This window comes from Malania oleifera, chromosome 4 (genome assembly GCF_029873635.1).
Source record: "Malania oleifera isolate guangnan ecotype guangnan chromosome 4, ASM2987363v1, whole genome shotgun sequence".
In the NCBI taxonomy this organism is placed as follows: domain Eukaryota; kingdom Viridiplantae; phylum Streptophyta; class Magnoliopsida; order Santalales; family Ximeniaceae; genus Malania; species Malania oleifera.
In genome coordinates, this window is record NC_080420.1 from 101,796,579 (window position 1) to 101,813,858 (window position 17,280).

The window sequence follows — 17,280 nt, forward strand, 5'->3', positions numbered from 1 at the left end:
TCAAATCTGGAAAAAAATTCGAATTTCCCCTTTGTCCTGTTTGGTGAATTTCAGAAAACCTGAACGTTCTGATACCACTGATAGGTGGAGTAGACTCACTCAATCACTGGTTGTGATTAAAACTCAGTAAGGATTGCACACAAATACACTTAATTGATTTCAATCTAAAAAATTACAGAGAAATTCAAAATACACAGACACTTCTTCTCACTAGTTAATGTCTCTCTCTACACCACATATTATATTACACACACATATCTATTTATAGTAAGGTTAGAACAATATAATCAACAATGGTGGCTAAAGTTGGTGAGATTTTAGTGAGGTTTTTGCCAACTCCAGCCCAAATTCATCATAGGTGGGTTGCGGGCCATCTCCAATCAAGTTTAATTTTCAACACATTTAAATCTCTTCTTCAGGTCACTTGGTCTCTTACGTCTCATAATAGAAAGAGTACCGAATTGTGTCTTAGTTGAAACTATCCAACAGGAACACTAGGCTTTTTTAAATAAGAAATATTTAGGAGCCTAATGATTTATTCGGCGCATAAGAATGGAATGAAATGGATTGAAATTAATGTGTATAATTTCATAAGTTCATCATAAATCTTTTTCTTTTGCCATTTTATTCTACAATTTCAAGTATTGGATAAGTGAATTGTTAAAATTTTTCTTAGATGTGAAATTATTTTGCAAAAAATTAATTTTTCCATTTTTCAAAAACACTTGGGTTGTCCAAAAAACTTAAATCTAGTCATGGCTCCAATCATCAATTTGCAAGGAAACCCAACATAATTAAGAGACACTAAATATGTCGAGTGAGTTTCATACCCAACACAAATTTATCATACGGAAGCATAGTATGAACTCACAACGATGTCAAAAGTTTTAAAGATTCATTTACACTACTCACATGAACATAACATGATAAAGCCTCTTATTTACTTTCTTGGACTTTCATGCTCATAAAATAGTAGGAATAAGATACAGAAGTCAGACGCAAAAAAATTTATTATGCTCAATCATTTTTAAAATATTTGCTTATAAATTATATGAGCACATTTTCAAAAATATCAATTCAAAACAAAGAAACCAATTTACCCAACTAAGAAATGAATTAGTTCTTCAAATACCAACTTACCAAGTATAAGAGTTCACATTAATATTAGTTTCATAACTCAACATGCATAAACCCCCACATATTCTAAAATTAAATTGTCATTATATATTAGGCATGAGTAACCAAAAAAAAAAAAAACTCAAATTTTAATCACTCAATACATTTGGATAAATTTTCTTTATAGGAGGGCAAAAGAATTTACTATCTAGAATAAATAATAACACAAAACAAAATAAACACTTCTATAGTACACTATAATCAACTCCTATAATTGAACAATGATATAAACTATTTCATTTATTCAGTAATTTAGATTAATAATTCAAGTAAATCATAATTATATATGTATATATACATTTTTTCCCAAGTTAAATATATTAAGGAACCTTGTCTGAATCACTTAAAGATGTAATGGAACTTCCACAAAGTGAGCGCGATTCTATATTTGGCTTTTTTTGGTGCTAAGGGCACAATATAACACTCCAAACATGATAATAATTTTCAAAAAAATATTATCAAGGCACAATTAAATTATTTAAATATATTATTATTATTATTATTATTATTATTATTCGTGTTGTTGTTGTTGTTTAATCGTTATATTACTGAATACATGCATATTTTACGGATCTCATTGATTACCAAATCTTTACAATAGTGACTTGTTGGGATTAAGTTTTTAAATTATACGATTAAAAATGTAACTCAACTTATTTTAGAGTCAAAACATTAACATTCTAGTAATAATAATAACTAAAATAATATCACTCACGCACAACAAAATTTTCTTTAAGCATATTTTTTTCTTAAGAAAACATTGTCAAGCCTTGTTATTTTCCAAACACTATCAGCTTCACAAATAAAACTTAATATTGTTCAAAACAATAGAATTGTGTTGCAAAATAAATAAGCAGTATATAATTCAATTTAATATGGTTTAATTATAAGTGTGGGCTTTTGGCAAAATTAGGCCTTTTTATTAATAAATTTTGCACTCATAAAAAACTATATATGGCAAAACTAAAGTATAAATCTTCATAGAATAACATTAAAGTGGTAAAGAAAAATAAAATTAACTTTGACGAAAAGGTAATATCATTATCAGCGGAGAAAACAAGCAAGATGCTTGGAATCTCCGAACAATACTAGAAAAAATGTGAGCATAAAACAACCTCCCACATCAAAGAAAATACAAGAGAACTCTTCCCAAACCGAAAAACCACCATCACCCTATAAATAAACAAGACTTCCAAACAACTGAAATTAAGGTTAAATTATAGATTTTTCGAGATTTAAAAAAATGCAGACGAAAGCTAGGAGAAGACCACGGAAGTCAGAAAAGAGGTCGGGGATAGACAGAAAGATTGCATTGAACTCTCTTTGACGTGCTTAAGTTTCTTTGCTAACACGAAGGAAACTGATTTATGGAAAGTGACTGAATTCCACCAATTCTCATTTTTTTTTCCTTGAATTAGTCAATTAAGAACCAACTGTTATCGAATCTGAAAGAAACTTTTCTCCAACTAATGCCGCCACAGTCCAGTAAAATGGGATTGTGGTCATAAATACATCGATTTAGAGCTTTTTAGCATACCTGAGGAAACAAACCCAACCCAAACTTTAACAACTTGTTATTGTTATTGATGTTGTTATTGTTCAACTTAAGTAAAAATTTTTGTTACTAAGTACCTATATATTTCATACGTCCCATTGACTATGTGACTCTTTACGATAGTGAATTTTTGAGATGAAGTTAATTTATAGAATCAAAAGTCTATACCCACTTGTTTTGAAGTCAAAACATTAACATTAACATTTCAGACATGATAAAAATAACTAATGCAATATCATTCACGCACAATAAGACTTTTTAATCGTATTATTTTTTTCAAGAAATAATATCAAATCTTGTTATTTTCCAAACTCTTATCAATTTCATAGATAATAAATAAATAAACTAGGCATTTTAAGCATCACCCTGGTTAAATAAATAACAATATCATGCTAAATGATAAAATAAAAGTATCATGCCCAAAAATAAATAATATATATAATGCAACTTAATACTCTTGAATAATGAATGTGAGTCAAAGCAAAATAAAATAGGGTTTTCTTAACTCAATGCTAATCAAAAATATAAATCCAACCATTCTAAATAGAAATTCACTTGACTTTCTATTCCCTTGGCTTTCAATTTTCTAGTATATTTTGAAAGGAAAAAGCTGCATAGAAGCATTAATAAGCTCATGATTTTAAAGCCAACATTGCTCATAAATTCTAGAGACATATTATGGGCTCACAATATCAACATTGCATTACAAGAAATTGATACAGATTCAATTTGATTTCTTAATGACAATCCATTATAATAAAATAGGCCGGATCTCTTATGAGACATTAAAATATGGAACTTCACATTAGAGATCTTAACTTCGAATTATGAGGGATGAATAGAAATGAGTGCAGGATGAAATATGAGCTTTTTAACTAATTTTACTTTTTTTTTTAATTAAAAATAATGTAACAATAATTTATTCTTAGAATTTTTAAAAATAAATTTTTATTTCACCACTTAAAATAAAAGTATTAATTAATTTCCTAGAGCGAAAAATATAACAAGCTCAATTGTAGTATATTACTAAAGTCTTTCATTACTGCCTCAATATATTTTAAAAGCACTTTTCAAGTTTAGAAAGAGTTGTAATTAATTAACGATTAGTTTCTAACCATTTTAAGATAAAATTTTAGAAAATGACAAAAATAATATTATTTATTAATTTAGAAATATAATTAAGAATTCATTTGATTCAAAAAAATATCGACTTTTTTATCTAACTACGCTCGATAATACCATTAGGTATACATGTACAATTACTATATTGTTTCTTAGGGTCACGAGAAAAATTATATAGCACACTGAAACTTACAAAACTTAATTTAGAATCAGAAATCGTATGTTTGCTCAAAAATTATCATTTGGCTTACAAACTGAATGATATATCATCACTCCATTATAACATTCAAACATGTTTCCAACGACAAGTAAAACTTTCAAAAGAAAAGCTCTAAAAGCAGAAATATGAAAATGTTCAACATAGCCAAGCATTTGGAACAATCGATTCTTCATCAATCTTGGATCGAAAAATCATAGAGAACTTTAAAGCATTAAACAAGTAACAGATGTCACTCGACACTGTAGGATAACTCAAGGGTAGCACAATGAATGCTTATTTGTGCTTAAACATTAATCCAACGGCGAAGGACCTCCCCCAAAATTCCCTTGGCTGCCATGTTTGAATCCTCTGATTTCTCCCATGATTCATGAATACAAGACCAAAGCCAAAGCCTATGTTAGTTGAGATGCACACGCCACGTTAACAAACCCAATCTGAAAAACTCAATTAAGACAAAACCATCACCATTAGAAACTTTCGGCATCAAGTTCTATAATAATATGCAGTGGGTCACATGACTCAAAGGAATGAGTTGAAAGGGTGATTTAGGGTTTAGCTGTCTAGTTTAAATCCTTGAGGTCTATAGAGCAGATCTCATGACTCCCATGGTTCAAGAGTACAATACCAAAGCCAAAACCTACCTTAGTTGAGATAAACACATCATGCTAACACAACCCAATTTGAACTTGCCCAAGGCAACTAAAAATTTCTGCAGGAGTTCAATTAAGGAAAAACCATTGCCATTAAAAACTTGCTTCTTCAAGTTTTGTAAAATAATATGCAGTGGGTCACGTGACTCAAAAGGAATGAGCTGAAAGGGTGAGCCCAAAAATGGGCCTGAAACCCACCCCTGAATGGTGCAGTCCACTCTAACAATTTATGAGAAAGAGTAGCTTTAATTTTACAACTCTAATTTACGCATAACCAAAACCAGTAAAATGTAAATACACATACCTTTAAGTGGAACTAAAAGATATGAGTAGCTCTTAGAAGGGTTCAATTATGGTCAAACTGGGAGATTCTTGTGTGCTATTCCTTCGGTTGAATGGGAATAACTTTCTTAAAAAAATGAATCAAGGTGCAGTGCTAATACCATACAAAATCAAACCCAAATACCTGTAAAACAACATACTGTGGACTTCCAAACTCAAAAGCGATTAAGATATGACATGGTAATAAAATGACATTATTAAAATATTGTGCCCATTAAAGAAGCTTGCATCTTTTGTAAACGATATATAGTATTTTCACCATCTTGCTTCCTCGTACTAGTCCATTATCACAAGTTACATATTGTCCATTGTCTTATGTGGCAAGTTAAGGCTACCAAAAATTAGTCCAATTCATTTTTCAGAAGTTAGGGATGTCCTCTTCCTTGAAATCTTAAAATTCAAAGAAAGAGAACACTTCATTTTATTATTATTATTTTTTGTGTCTTCGTGTTTCAGTAAATCCATACAGCCATCACCTCAAGGGAGTCAAAAATCTTCCTAGCAAGGAGGCTGTAAATACTCCAAAATGTTGAAAAATGCAGGCTCGATAATATCACTTCATGTATTAAAATAACTAATAACTTAATGGGTAGAAATTCTAATGCACAAGATGGTGCAATTGAAAGTCCTAGCTAAGATGGGCAGGAAAGGCATCAATAAAAAGAAATTAGGGAAGTACATGAAAATTATACCTTCAACATGTAAGGATTGGGGTTCCCTCCTCTCCTTTAATTTTATTTCTCTTTCTTCTTGGTTTTCCCTTTATTTGGATGAGTAGGTATTCTTGGTGCAGGAAATGAGGTTTTAAGGAGAAAGTGTGAAAACTTTAAAACTGAATAAAATTATCCCTCCCTTGCATAAATTTTTCATACTTCTTCTCTTTCTTTGCTCTTGCATTTTCTCACTCTCAACTTCTCACTCGCAGTGACACTTCCATGCTTCTTTTTTTTTCTTTTAACTTTTTAGGAGAGTAGATGGGAGATGAGGGAGATGGTGATGGAAAATCATAGCCAAAACCATGACCCTAATAAGGCTATTTTCAGAGCCAAAAAAGAAAAGAGAGAAGGGTAAATGAAACTTTAAAGAACTATTTTAAATAATATAAAAAAGGAAACTAACTCAAACAAAGACGTGTTTTAAGGAAAAATCTTGAAAAACTTAGGGAAAAAATCTAAGAAATTCATAAAAAGATAATATCAAAATATATTGCCTAAGGATATGCCACCAGCAGTAGTAGGAATATAATTGGAGATTAAATTTTACTAAAGATAAAAACAAAAATTAGGAAAGCTACTTGACCCTTTCCCCATTAAAAAGCAACTCAAAAGTCTTATGACTCTACTCTCTTTTATTGCAATTTTTAATGTTTTCTTCTTATTTTTCATTCTCTTTATATTAGTTATTTAAAATTAGTTACAAAAAATGAAAAGAGAAGGGCAAAACTTACTTTTCCACAGAACTTGATCAAAGAGCACATCCCACCCTTTGTTGAAAGAAAAGTTACTTGAAACACTATCAAAAATGGCATATTGATTGAAATCCTTCAAAAATATCAAAAAATATGAAATATACAACAACAAAAAACCAAGCATTAAGTCCTAGTAGGTGGGATCGACTACATGAATCTTATCTGCCAATTTATGCGATTATAGACTATTTCCTTCAATAGATTCAGCGTTATTAAATCCTTACTATCTCATTCTAAGTTATTAAGTCTACCCCTACCCCTTATATTGCACCTCACAGTAACTCACTCTTCCTCACTAACGCACTATGTGGTCTACGTTGCAAGTGTCCAAACCGTCTGAGTCATTCCCCTCTTATCTTATCTTCTACAAGAGTTATGACATAACTTACTGCAAATATGTCCATTTCTTTATTTATCTTTTAACTTTATACCACTCATCCATCTTAACATTCTCATTTCGGCAACTTCTACTTTTTGGATATGTTGTTTCTTAATTGGTCAATATTCTTATCCATATAGCATAGTTGGTCTTACAGTGATCCTATAAAACTTCCCTTCTAATTTTAAGGGCATTCTACAATCATATAACACACTCGAAACACTTATCCATTTTACCCAACCTGCTTTAACTCTATGCATTACGCCTTTTTCAATTTCTCTTTTGACTTGCATAATATATCCAAGGAATCAAAATCTACTAGTGCAATTGATTTCATCATGATCAAGTTTAACGTTATCTCCAATATTCCTCATACTATGACTGAAACTACATTTCATATATTCTGTTTTATTTCTACTCATCTTGAAGTCTTTAGATTCTAAAGCTTCTTTAATTCTAATTTAAATTCTACTCCATGCCTAGTTTCATCAATCCAGACAATATTATATGCAAACAACATACACCATAGAACCTCATTTTGAATACTCTTAGTTAGTTCATCATCCATCACTAAAACAAAAAAGATAAGAGCTCAAAGCAGATCCTTGATATATACCTACTGTGATTAGAAACTCTCTAGTCTCTCCACCTATAGTCCTATTGCTAGTCATTATTCCATTATACATATCCTTAATGACACCAGTATACCTACTAAGACACCTTTTTTTCTAAAACCCATCATAAAACTTCCCTAGGTATCATGGTTTTAAATAAAGACCGCGACCGTTGCATAATGCCATTACATAATGGTTTTTTGGGTTGCCGATACCGTTACACACCGCGAAATCGGTGTGAAGAAAAATCACGGCCATAGTGGCCGTTACTGACCGCGACCGTTACGTAAAGGCCGCTACGGCCGCTACATAACCGCTACCAGACTGTTACACCAAAAAATTTATTTTATTTTTTACTTTTTCTTCTCACTTTTTCCCTCTCTTTCAAAATCATTCTCAATATATCATGTGGCGAGGGGGAAAAGATTATAATGAGGATGACAATGATACAAAATTTACTATTTCTTTAAATACTCACAATAGATGCATTAATTAACAATTTGAAAATACTAGTTAGGAAAATATTTTATTTTGATAATATTAGTAATGTGATATTTATGTTCTATATTTTTCAACTTCAATCATCTTTCTTTTCTAGTTATTTTATATTTGTATTATTTGTATGTCTTATGTGTCTAATAGATTAATGGAGTGTATAATGTATTTTGTTTTATTAATTAATTTAGCACACATAAGAATTTATCACAGATAAGAACAATGAGAAGTATAAATGCTCACACACACATAATTTTTCTATCAATGGTGATTTAAAACAAATGTAAACTTGTTGCCCTTACCAAAGAACTTAGTTACTCGAACTAAATGATCCATAATACACTAAAACTCTTTCTAAGAAGGGCTAAAAGCTTAAAACATGTAAGTACGCTAATATGCACAAGGTTGTGCGTGCTTCAAAAAAATTCATGGGCATTACACCCGCTTCCTATTATGTAACATTCGCTACTCCCACTTCCCGTTACACGCGTTACCATTACGTTACGCTACCCGCAACTGCGATTTAAAACCATGTTAGGTATCCTATCATACATTTTATCTAAGTCAATAAATATCATATGCAAGTCCCTCTTCGTTTCCCTAAACTTTTCCATTAATCTTAAAAGGTATATAGTTCTATAGTAGATCTCCCAAGCATAAAACTAAATTGATTTTCTAAGAGTTTCGTTTCTAACCTTAATCTTTGTTCAACTGCCCTTTCCACAATTCCACTGTATGACTCATAAGTTTAATTCCATGATAGTTATTACAATTTTGAATATCTCCTTTATTTTTGTATATAGTTATTAAAGTGTTTTTCCTCCATTCATTTGATATTTTCTTAGTTTTTATAATTGTGCTAAATAAATTAGTTAACCATAAAATTCTATTATCACCTAGGCATTTCCAAACTTCAATTAGGATGTTATTTGGTTCTATAACTTTTCCATTTTTCATCTTTTTTAGTGCAGACCTAACTATGTTGACTCTATTTTTGAGAATAAATTTCATATTTTTAGCCTTATCCTCATTTTTCAAGTCTAAGTTTCAGCCTTCAACTTGGTTCTTATTAAATAGCTTATTAAAGAAACTTCACCATCTTTCTTTTACGTCTTCTTCCTTTTCCAAGACAATATCATCCTTACTTTTTATACATTTTACATTACCTAAGTCCTTACTCTTTCTTTCTCTAGCTCTAACAAGTTCAAATATATTTCTTCCTCCTTTTGTATCTAACCTAGCATATTTAACTTCACTAATGACTTTTTTTTGCATCTTTTCTTGCCTCTTTATACTTTTCAAAGTTTTTCATGTTTCTACATTTTGTCATATTTTATACCAACTTCTTTTTGTCTTTACAACTTTTTGGACATCTTAATCGCACAACCAACTTTCTTTACTATCTAAGAATCTTGATTCACCTGAAATCTCTTTTGTTATCTTTTTAATAGAGCCTAGCTATTCTACTCCAAAGAGAGTTTGTGTCTACACCATCCTCTATAGCCCAATCACCATTTTGATCATTGTATCTTTAAATTTTATTATATTTCTCCCTTTAGGTTCCACCACCTAATTCTCTTGCACTGATTTATTTTATCCTTTCTCCTCCATTTTTTAATTCATGTATCTAACACTAAAGCTCTATATTGTGTGATTAAGCTTTCACCCGAGATAACTGTACAATTCTTACATGATAAATGATCTACCCTCCTAGTTAAGAAGAAATCTATTTGACTTTTATTATGTCCACTTTTGAAAGTTATTAAGTGTTATTCTCTCTTCTTAAAATAAGTATTCATTGTAATAAAATCATATGACATGGCGAAGTCTAAGATCATCTCTCTAGACTCATTTTTGTCTCCATATCCATATCCTCCATGCATCCTCTCATAAAATTTAATATCCCTTCCAGCGTGTCAATTCAAATATGCTCCTATGAAACATAATAAATCAAATCATTCTCTAAAAAAAAAATTTCTCACATGATCTACCATGGTCTGCCCCTTCATTGGATCCTACATACATGGGAGCTTTGTGCACCGAGCTAACCTTTTTATCCACTGCCCAAATTAATATTTTAGACCTCCCATAACAAGATACCATCTCCTATGATTTACATAATTTTTCGAAGCACCATAAAAAATTTAAAAATTTGATTTTTGTCAAATAAATTCCAAAAATCATAACTTTTTTTCCCAAATTTGCACATAAAAAACACACTACGCCCTCAAAAAAGGAACAACACATGGCATTAGAGATCAACTGATCTAAAATTTTCACTTCTTACATCTTCTTACATTAATTTATTAAACACATTTTCATACTCATTTGACCATTTTCTAGTCTCTCTTCATAACATGAAACTTGATAAATTAATTCCTCCAACTTAATGGCCCTATTTTTGCAAAATTCTCCATAATTACAATAAAGGACAAATTTGGGTGTTCATAAGCACCCCTTTGTCAATTTCTCAATGAGATCTTTGAGAAAGACAAAAATACATGACCCCATTCTAGCCCATTATACCATAAATTTGTTTAAAAGATGTATTTGATACTATGCTTGAAGACTGACAAAGATACAAATATACGAGTGAGATAAAAAGATCACCTAAAAACCCTAAATAAGATGACTAGAAGGGATAAATTTCATTCTTTTTTGAATTGGTATTGACAAAATGAGATTTTGAACATTTTCAACATGGCGTAAGAATTTCATATCACAAATATAAGGCCAAAAATAGTATTTTTGCTTGTTATCATTAATAACTATCTAGAAATAAGATTGATACAATTGAAAACTAAAATCTTAACTTCAATATGTAAGACTGGCAAGCAAAGAAAAACCATAACTCTATCCTATGGTAATGAAGGTGAAAATACTCGATCTAATTCTAGAATAGGACCCTTCAAAGTGCAAGATTGAAATGAAAGTACACCATCAACCCTATACTGATGAATGTTGAAAGTTTTTAGCTAGCCTAAGATTGAGGCTACCCTTGATGCATAAGATAAACAAATAAAGAACTTGTCCTTCAGTGTCTAAGAGTGATCGGGAAAGACATGATAGTCTATCCAAAGCTATGGAATGTGAAAAAGATTCGGTCCAATATGAATATAGGATTGTAAGTCTAAATTCACTTCACACGCTTCAGTTGATTTGCTCGTTGTGAGTTGTTTTAGTACCTCTGTGTCCTAAGGTCCCCAATCACTAAGAAGAAACCATTGAGGAAGCCCGTCCAAGTTAGTGTGAATGAACAGTAATATATAGTATGCACAAATAAAAAAAAATTGTAAACAAAGGGTTTAAGTAGAATTTTATGGTAATTATCATATCCACTCATTCCATATACCACTAATGGTTAAAGAATATGCCTTGGAAGATAGTATTGCTCAGAGTTTCTTAAGAATGGCATTTTAATCTAAACAATTCATTTTTTAGATTTATTATTTAATACTTAATTTTTCTTCCGAATTGTCAAAAAATTAGGTGAATAGGTGTTTAGGTTAAGAACGAAAAGATTTCTAAGAGACTCAAAAATTTGTTAGCTTGGTTGATCTCAAACCAACTTGTCTTCTTCTCTTAAGTTTTGCGTGTTGGATCTTATTACTTATTCATGTATTCTTTCTTATTTCTCTTCTTTTCTCTTTCCTTTTGTTCTTCTCACTTTTTCTCCTTTTTCTCCTTCTATTTTCTTCTTTATAATGCCAAACTTCCAAAGAATCTTAATTTTGATAAAATTTCCCAAATATGAAGGGGTAAGACATGAAAAAATAACTCAAGCTTTGTGACTTGCTGGTTGCAAGGGACTTTGGATAAAACTGCCCCTAAAATCAAGGAATATTGTTTTATCTATAAGGGGGGGAAATGCCATAGTTCAGCGAGTGATTCATAAGCCTACTTTATGAAAAACTAAAAAAGAAAACAATAAAAGATCAAAAGGGTAAAAGGATTGATTCAACAAAGAAAAAAAAGATGGGCCTCTCTTCATTTCAATTTATATCTTTTCCTCAAATAACAAAATGACATTCAATTTAGCACCATCTTGTAATATTAAAATTAATAGGCTTCAAAACCAATAGATTAACACATCAGAAAAGGGAAAACGTCAAGAACACAAGAAGAATAAGCAAAGAAAGATTAAAGAACATATTTGATCTTGTTGAATAATTGGGTAAATGGAAGACCCAATTACAGTGTTAGGTCTCTCCTTCTATTTATAATATATGTCGAGTACATACAATGACCATAATGCCCTTACTAACTCACACTTACCAACATAATGCTAGCACATACTAATAATGCTACAATGACCAAAATAACCATCAACACTCCCCCTCAAGTTAACGCATAGATATCATATGCTCCTAGTTTGTCACAAATGAATTTAACATGATCACCACCAAGGCTTTAGTCAATAAGTTAGCCAACTACAAGTCAAGCTTCACATAAGTGGTGGTAATAAGTTTTTGTACAAGTTTCTCCCAAACAAAGTGGCAATTTGCATCAGTATATCCTTGAATATAAGTGTAACCTCAATCCTGATATAAGAGGTCGCTCCCATACGCACCTTTGAGATATCTCAAGATGTGAATTACTACATCTCAATGACTTATTCTCAAATAATCAAGAAACTAACTCACAACACTTGTTGCTAAAGATATTTCTAGTTGAATGACTATGAGATTATTCAACTTTAAAACAAGCCTCCGAACTATCTTATATCAGGGCAACAAACGATAGATCACTATTAGGATCCACAAGTGTATCAATAAGTTTTGATCCCAGCATCCTAGTTTCATCTAAAAGATCAAGAACATACTTTGGGGCAAGTTAGTTCCCATACAAGATCTCAATACTTCTACACAAACAAGTACTTCAATGGTCCCAAATCCATACTTAGTCTATAGGAAATGTTTTAGGCCCTAGATACCTTGATCATCATCACCAGTAATCACAATATCATCCATATACACAAATGTTTTGGGCCCTAGATACCTTGATCATCATCACCAGTAATCACAATATCATCCATATACACAATAGTTAGAATCTTGTTAGATGAAGTACGACAATAAAATATAGAACAATCTACTACACATTGTCAAAGGTCATACTCAAATACTACAACACTGAATTGATCAAACCATGCCCTAGGAGACTGTTTTAAAGCATATAATAACTTCTTGAGCTAACACACTCAGCCTAACTCCCCCTTAAGCAACAAACTCAGGTGATTGCTCCATATAGACCTCTTCCTGAAGATCATCATGCAGGAAAGCATTCTTCACATCTAATATGATGTAAAGGCCAGATAATAGGCGATGGCTAAGGAGATGATAAATGTACTTTGGAAATGGGGGAGAATGTGTCTAAATAATCCAAACTATACACCTTAATATATCCCTTAGCAACAAGGCAGGCTCTCAATCGAGCCAAGGAACCATCAGGATTGACCTTCATAGTGTACTCCTAGTGACAACCAACCCTTAACTTATTAGGAGAAAGAGATACAACTCCCATGTATTATTATCATGTGGCGCATTCATCTCATTGCATTTCTTCACCAAAATGAGACTAGGCTTCAGAAATAGACTTTGGAAAAACAACTGAAGATACAGTACTAACAAAACAATAGTATAAGGGCAACAAGAAATCATACCAAGCAAAAATAGAGAATGGATGTTGGGTACAAGTGCATTTACCTTTTTGAATAACAATAGAAGGATCAACTCATCAACCACATAGGAAATAGGATCATTTGACGAGAGAACTAGAGGTGTAGAAGTGGAAGCTGGAGGAGGCCCTCCTCCTTTGAGTCGCTACGTGTACACTTGCAAATTAGGACGATCCAAGCGATGGGAAGGACTCAAATTGGATAACATGTAGAAGGAATGGGTGGAGAAATAGGTTAGGATCAAGAAGACTAGGAAAAAGGAAGGGACTCATTGAAGTCAATAGAACTCAAGGAATCATACTAGTATGGCGTAGACTCAGACATTAGTAGAAACAAAGAATCGATGTAAAGCAGGGCTATAGCATCGATATCCCTTTTTTTAAATATAGGAATAACCCAAAAATGCATTTGATAGCACAAGGATTCAACTTGCCTATTCCTGGATTTAACTGATGGACAAAGGGCACACAGTTAAATATACAAGGAAGAAGGGAGAACAAAGGAGCATTGGGGAAGATAACTGAATGTGGTATTTGACCACCAAGGACAAATGATGGCATTTTATTGATGAGAGCATAGTTGCAGAATCTTATGATTAGTGATTTGATTCATACAATTAGTATCATTCTACACCAAATTGATTCAAATCTTACTGCTATTCTAAAAACAACTGAATCATTGTTAAATCTATCAATTCACCTCCTAAATCTTACAACTCAATCTAAATCTATTGATTCACACAATTCTAGACCTATTATATTCTGACAAGCCCAACTAGTTTGAAACCCCCAAAACAACATTTCTTTCCTTTTTTTATTGCTTTTATTTTACACAATTATTTTCATTCCTTGTCTATGTTAGTTTTGTACTAAAAAATAAGAGAAAATAGAATTTTAGGTCTTCTGTTGTCTTCACAAAATTATTCTTCACACTAGGAGGAGTATAGTGTTCTACTATTGACAACAAGTGGCAAATCACTCACTGGATATAGTGGTACTCTTGTTTCATTGTGTTGTTAAGATTCAGAAGTTGGGTTTTTAGTAGTTTGTTCAATTATTATGAAAGTTACACAATGATGTTTCCTAATTGACAAGACTCACATTCATGGTTAGGCATGGAAAGCATAGTAGGAACTAATTGTTTTAACTTGTCCAGTGATGGATGACCAAGGCGACAATGGATTTGATGTAGTGCAGCAGCAACACAACAGGAAATAGGAGGAGAGAGTGACTAAAAGTAGTAAAGTCCACCAGCCTCACATCTTGTGCCTTCCTCTTCATATTTTGAATAGAAAGAAGGTTATCAAGCAATTTAGTGACTTTAATGTTTCTAACATGAGATTGAACGTGGATTTAGGAATGCATAAAATAGAAGAAAGAGAGATGGAGGGAGTAAGATTTACTATTCCTTAACTGCAGTAGTGGACCAATCACCAGAGGTAACTTTGAGGTAGATTTTCAGAATAGTTAAAAGCAAAAAAAACCTTGGTGACACCTATCATACGGTCAGTAGCAATAGAGTCGATAACCTAGGAACGAGTGGAAGAGAAGCCAGATGACAAACAGATGGTAGGACTACATCTCTGAGCAAAAGATGCAATGTGATGAGATGCTTGTTGGGGCGCCTAATACTGCATGAACCTTCAATATTCTTCCTATGAGACAATGTACTATGTTGTTCACCCAAACTAGTGACTGACTAGGGGAACACACTTTTGGGATTTGGGAACTCCATCCCAACGCACACACGACCTTGATAGAGCATCAGATCAAAAATACACAGCAAACAACAAGTTTTTCGAATTTACCAACTCCTTCCCAACACACACGACCTTAAACAACCGATGCAAACCACAAACACATTATGAACGAATCAAAAACACAGAAAATAACACTGTTTCGGGGCACAATAAACTCAATTAACATTGACAAACAGCTCAGGAAGCATCAAACAACCATTCCCTGGGTGCGACAAATGAGCAACTGAAAAAAAATGTGAGATTTTTGAGGAAAAAAAAAACATCACGAAAAGCTTCATAATATGTTTATAGAGGGAGTCAAACACTGCAGGGAAAATTCAGGCCTGAGACATGCCTGAAATTAGCTTCACGTGGTGGCGTGAGGGGGGTCAGCCCTGCCTGCCTTCAACTGGTGTGTGATGGCAAGTGGGAGAAGCTATGGGGATCAGATTTCAGTGGGGGCAGATCAGCAGTATATGTGGGTGACTCTGGTGTTGGTTTTGCAAAATATATAGGGGCTTTTTGTGTTCCTGAGCTGGCAGTGTCACCCAGGAAATTTCCAGCAACTGCTCTGGCTTCCAGCGGCTGCTGGCTGTTTTCAGGGCTATGGTGTTGCTGAAAATTCTTCTATGATGGTAGACATGCAGCAGATTTAGGGTTTTAGGCTTCATTTTTTATGGTGTGACAAATAGGGTTTAGGACTTAGAATCATGTTGAATAATTGGGTAAAATGGAAGACCTAATCACAGTGTTAGGTCTCTCCTGTTTATAATATATGTCAAGTACATTCAAATGACCATAATACCCTTACTCACGCTTGCCATCGTAATACTAGCACATACTAATAATGCTACTATGACCAAAATAACTATTAACAGATCTAATTAGCCACCAGAAAATACTTTCCCCTGAAAATGTAAAACTAGCCACCACTCTTGAAGAACCTAGACCTGAGGCATTTTCAAAGTCTCCTTTTCACTTTCTCTTTGATCTCTCTCTTTTTTTTTTAAATAGGGGATGGAAAGAGGAATTACCCTTACTGTGCATTCTAATATCCAGAATTTAACAAATCAAGTTTCTTCTAAATTATTTATTTATTTGTTTTAGTTAAATTTATTTGGGGATATGCAGTATCTAGCTTATGAAAGATACAGCAGATGAACAGTTTTTGGAACTAATTAAAGGAAGAAGAGAGAGAATTTAGCAGTGAAACTACACAAGCAGGCTTTTACAAATTTAAATGGGAGGGGACATAAGATGCATGAGACATCAAAAAATAATTTCTATCCAATTTCATCATGTTAGCACCCCTGACAAATTTCTACCAAACAATATAAAATTAGTCCACAATCCACTCATATTTTCCCCAAACACAATTCTTTTTATAGAAAACAATCAATCAAAATATGCATTATCCTTTCAGACCAATACCTAAGACAGATTTTTGTCACCAACTTCATTAGGGCTTTTGGAACTTTCCGTGAACCCACACCCTTCGCATACTTTTCCCATTTCGGCGATTCACTGACTTAACACAACAATACTCAAGCTCAAGCTGCAAGATGAACAAGTGATTCATAATTAGAAAATCAATGAAAACAAAACCGTTGGAATTGAAATCTCCAAATAGCAGCAAGTAGATGTAACTTTAGTCATCAAGGAGTTGGAACAAAAAATAAGAGAACTTGAATATACATGGTAAGCACATTCCAATACCAGGAATTTCTACATTCCAAGATTCACTAGCTTCACATTTACCTACTCGGCACCCAGATGGAATGCAATGGAATTATCGAAACATTAGTCCTAAACTAAACTCTCAATTTCATTCTCTAAAATTACAC

General features: G+C 32.5%; 1 protein-coding gene across 4 annotated transcripts in view; it reads right to left on the reverse strand.

Annotated features, from left to right (window-relative positions):
* Positions 1–4,055: 4,055 nt before the first annotated feature.
* Positions 4,056–17,280, reverse strand: part of LOC131154162 (uncharacterized) — a 49,279-nt gene continuing 36,054 nt past the window's right edge. Inside the window, exons 7-8 of one of the 4 annotated variants that reach the window (XM_058106737.1) lie at positions 16,868–16,991; positions 4,056–4,428 (exon numbers count right to left, since the gene is read on the reverse strand). In XM_058106737.1, coding sequence (XP_057962720.1) covers positions 16,896–16,991 — 96 coding nt within the window. In that variant the 3' untranslated portion in view covers positions 4,056–4,428; positions 16,868–16,895. Of the gene's footprint in view, positions 4,516–16,867; positions 16,992–17,280 lie in introns of all 4 variants that reach the window. The other 3 variants (XM_058106736.1, XM_058106738.1, XM_058106740.1) reach the window with 3 other exon arrangements.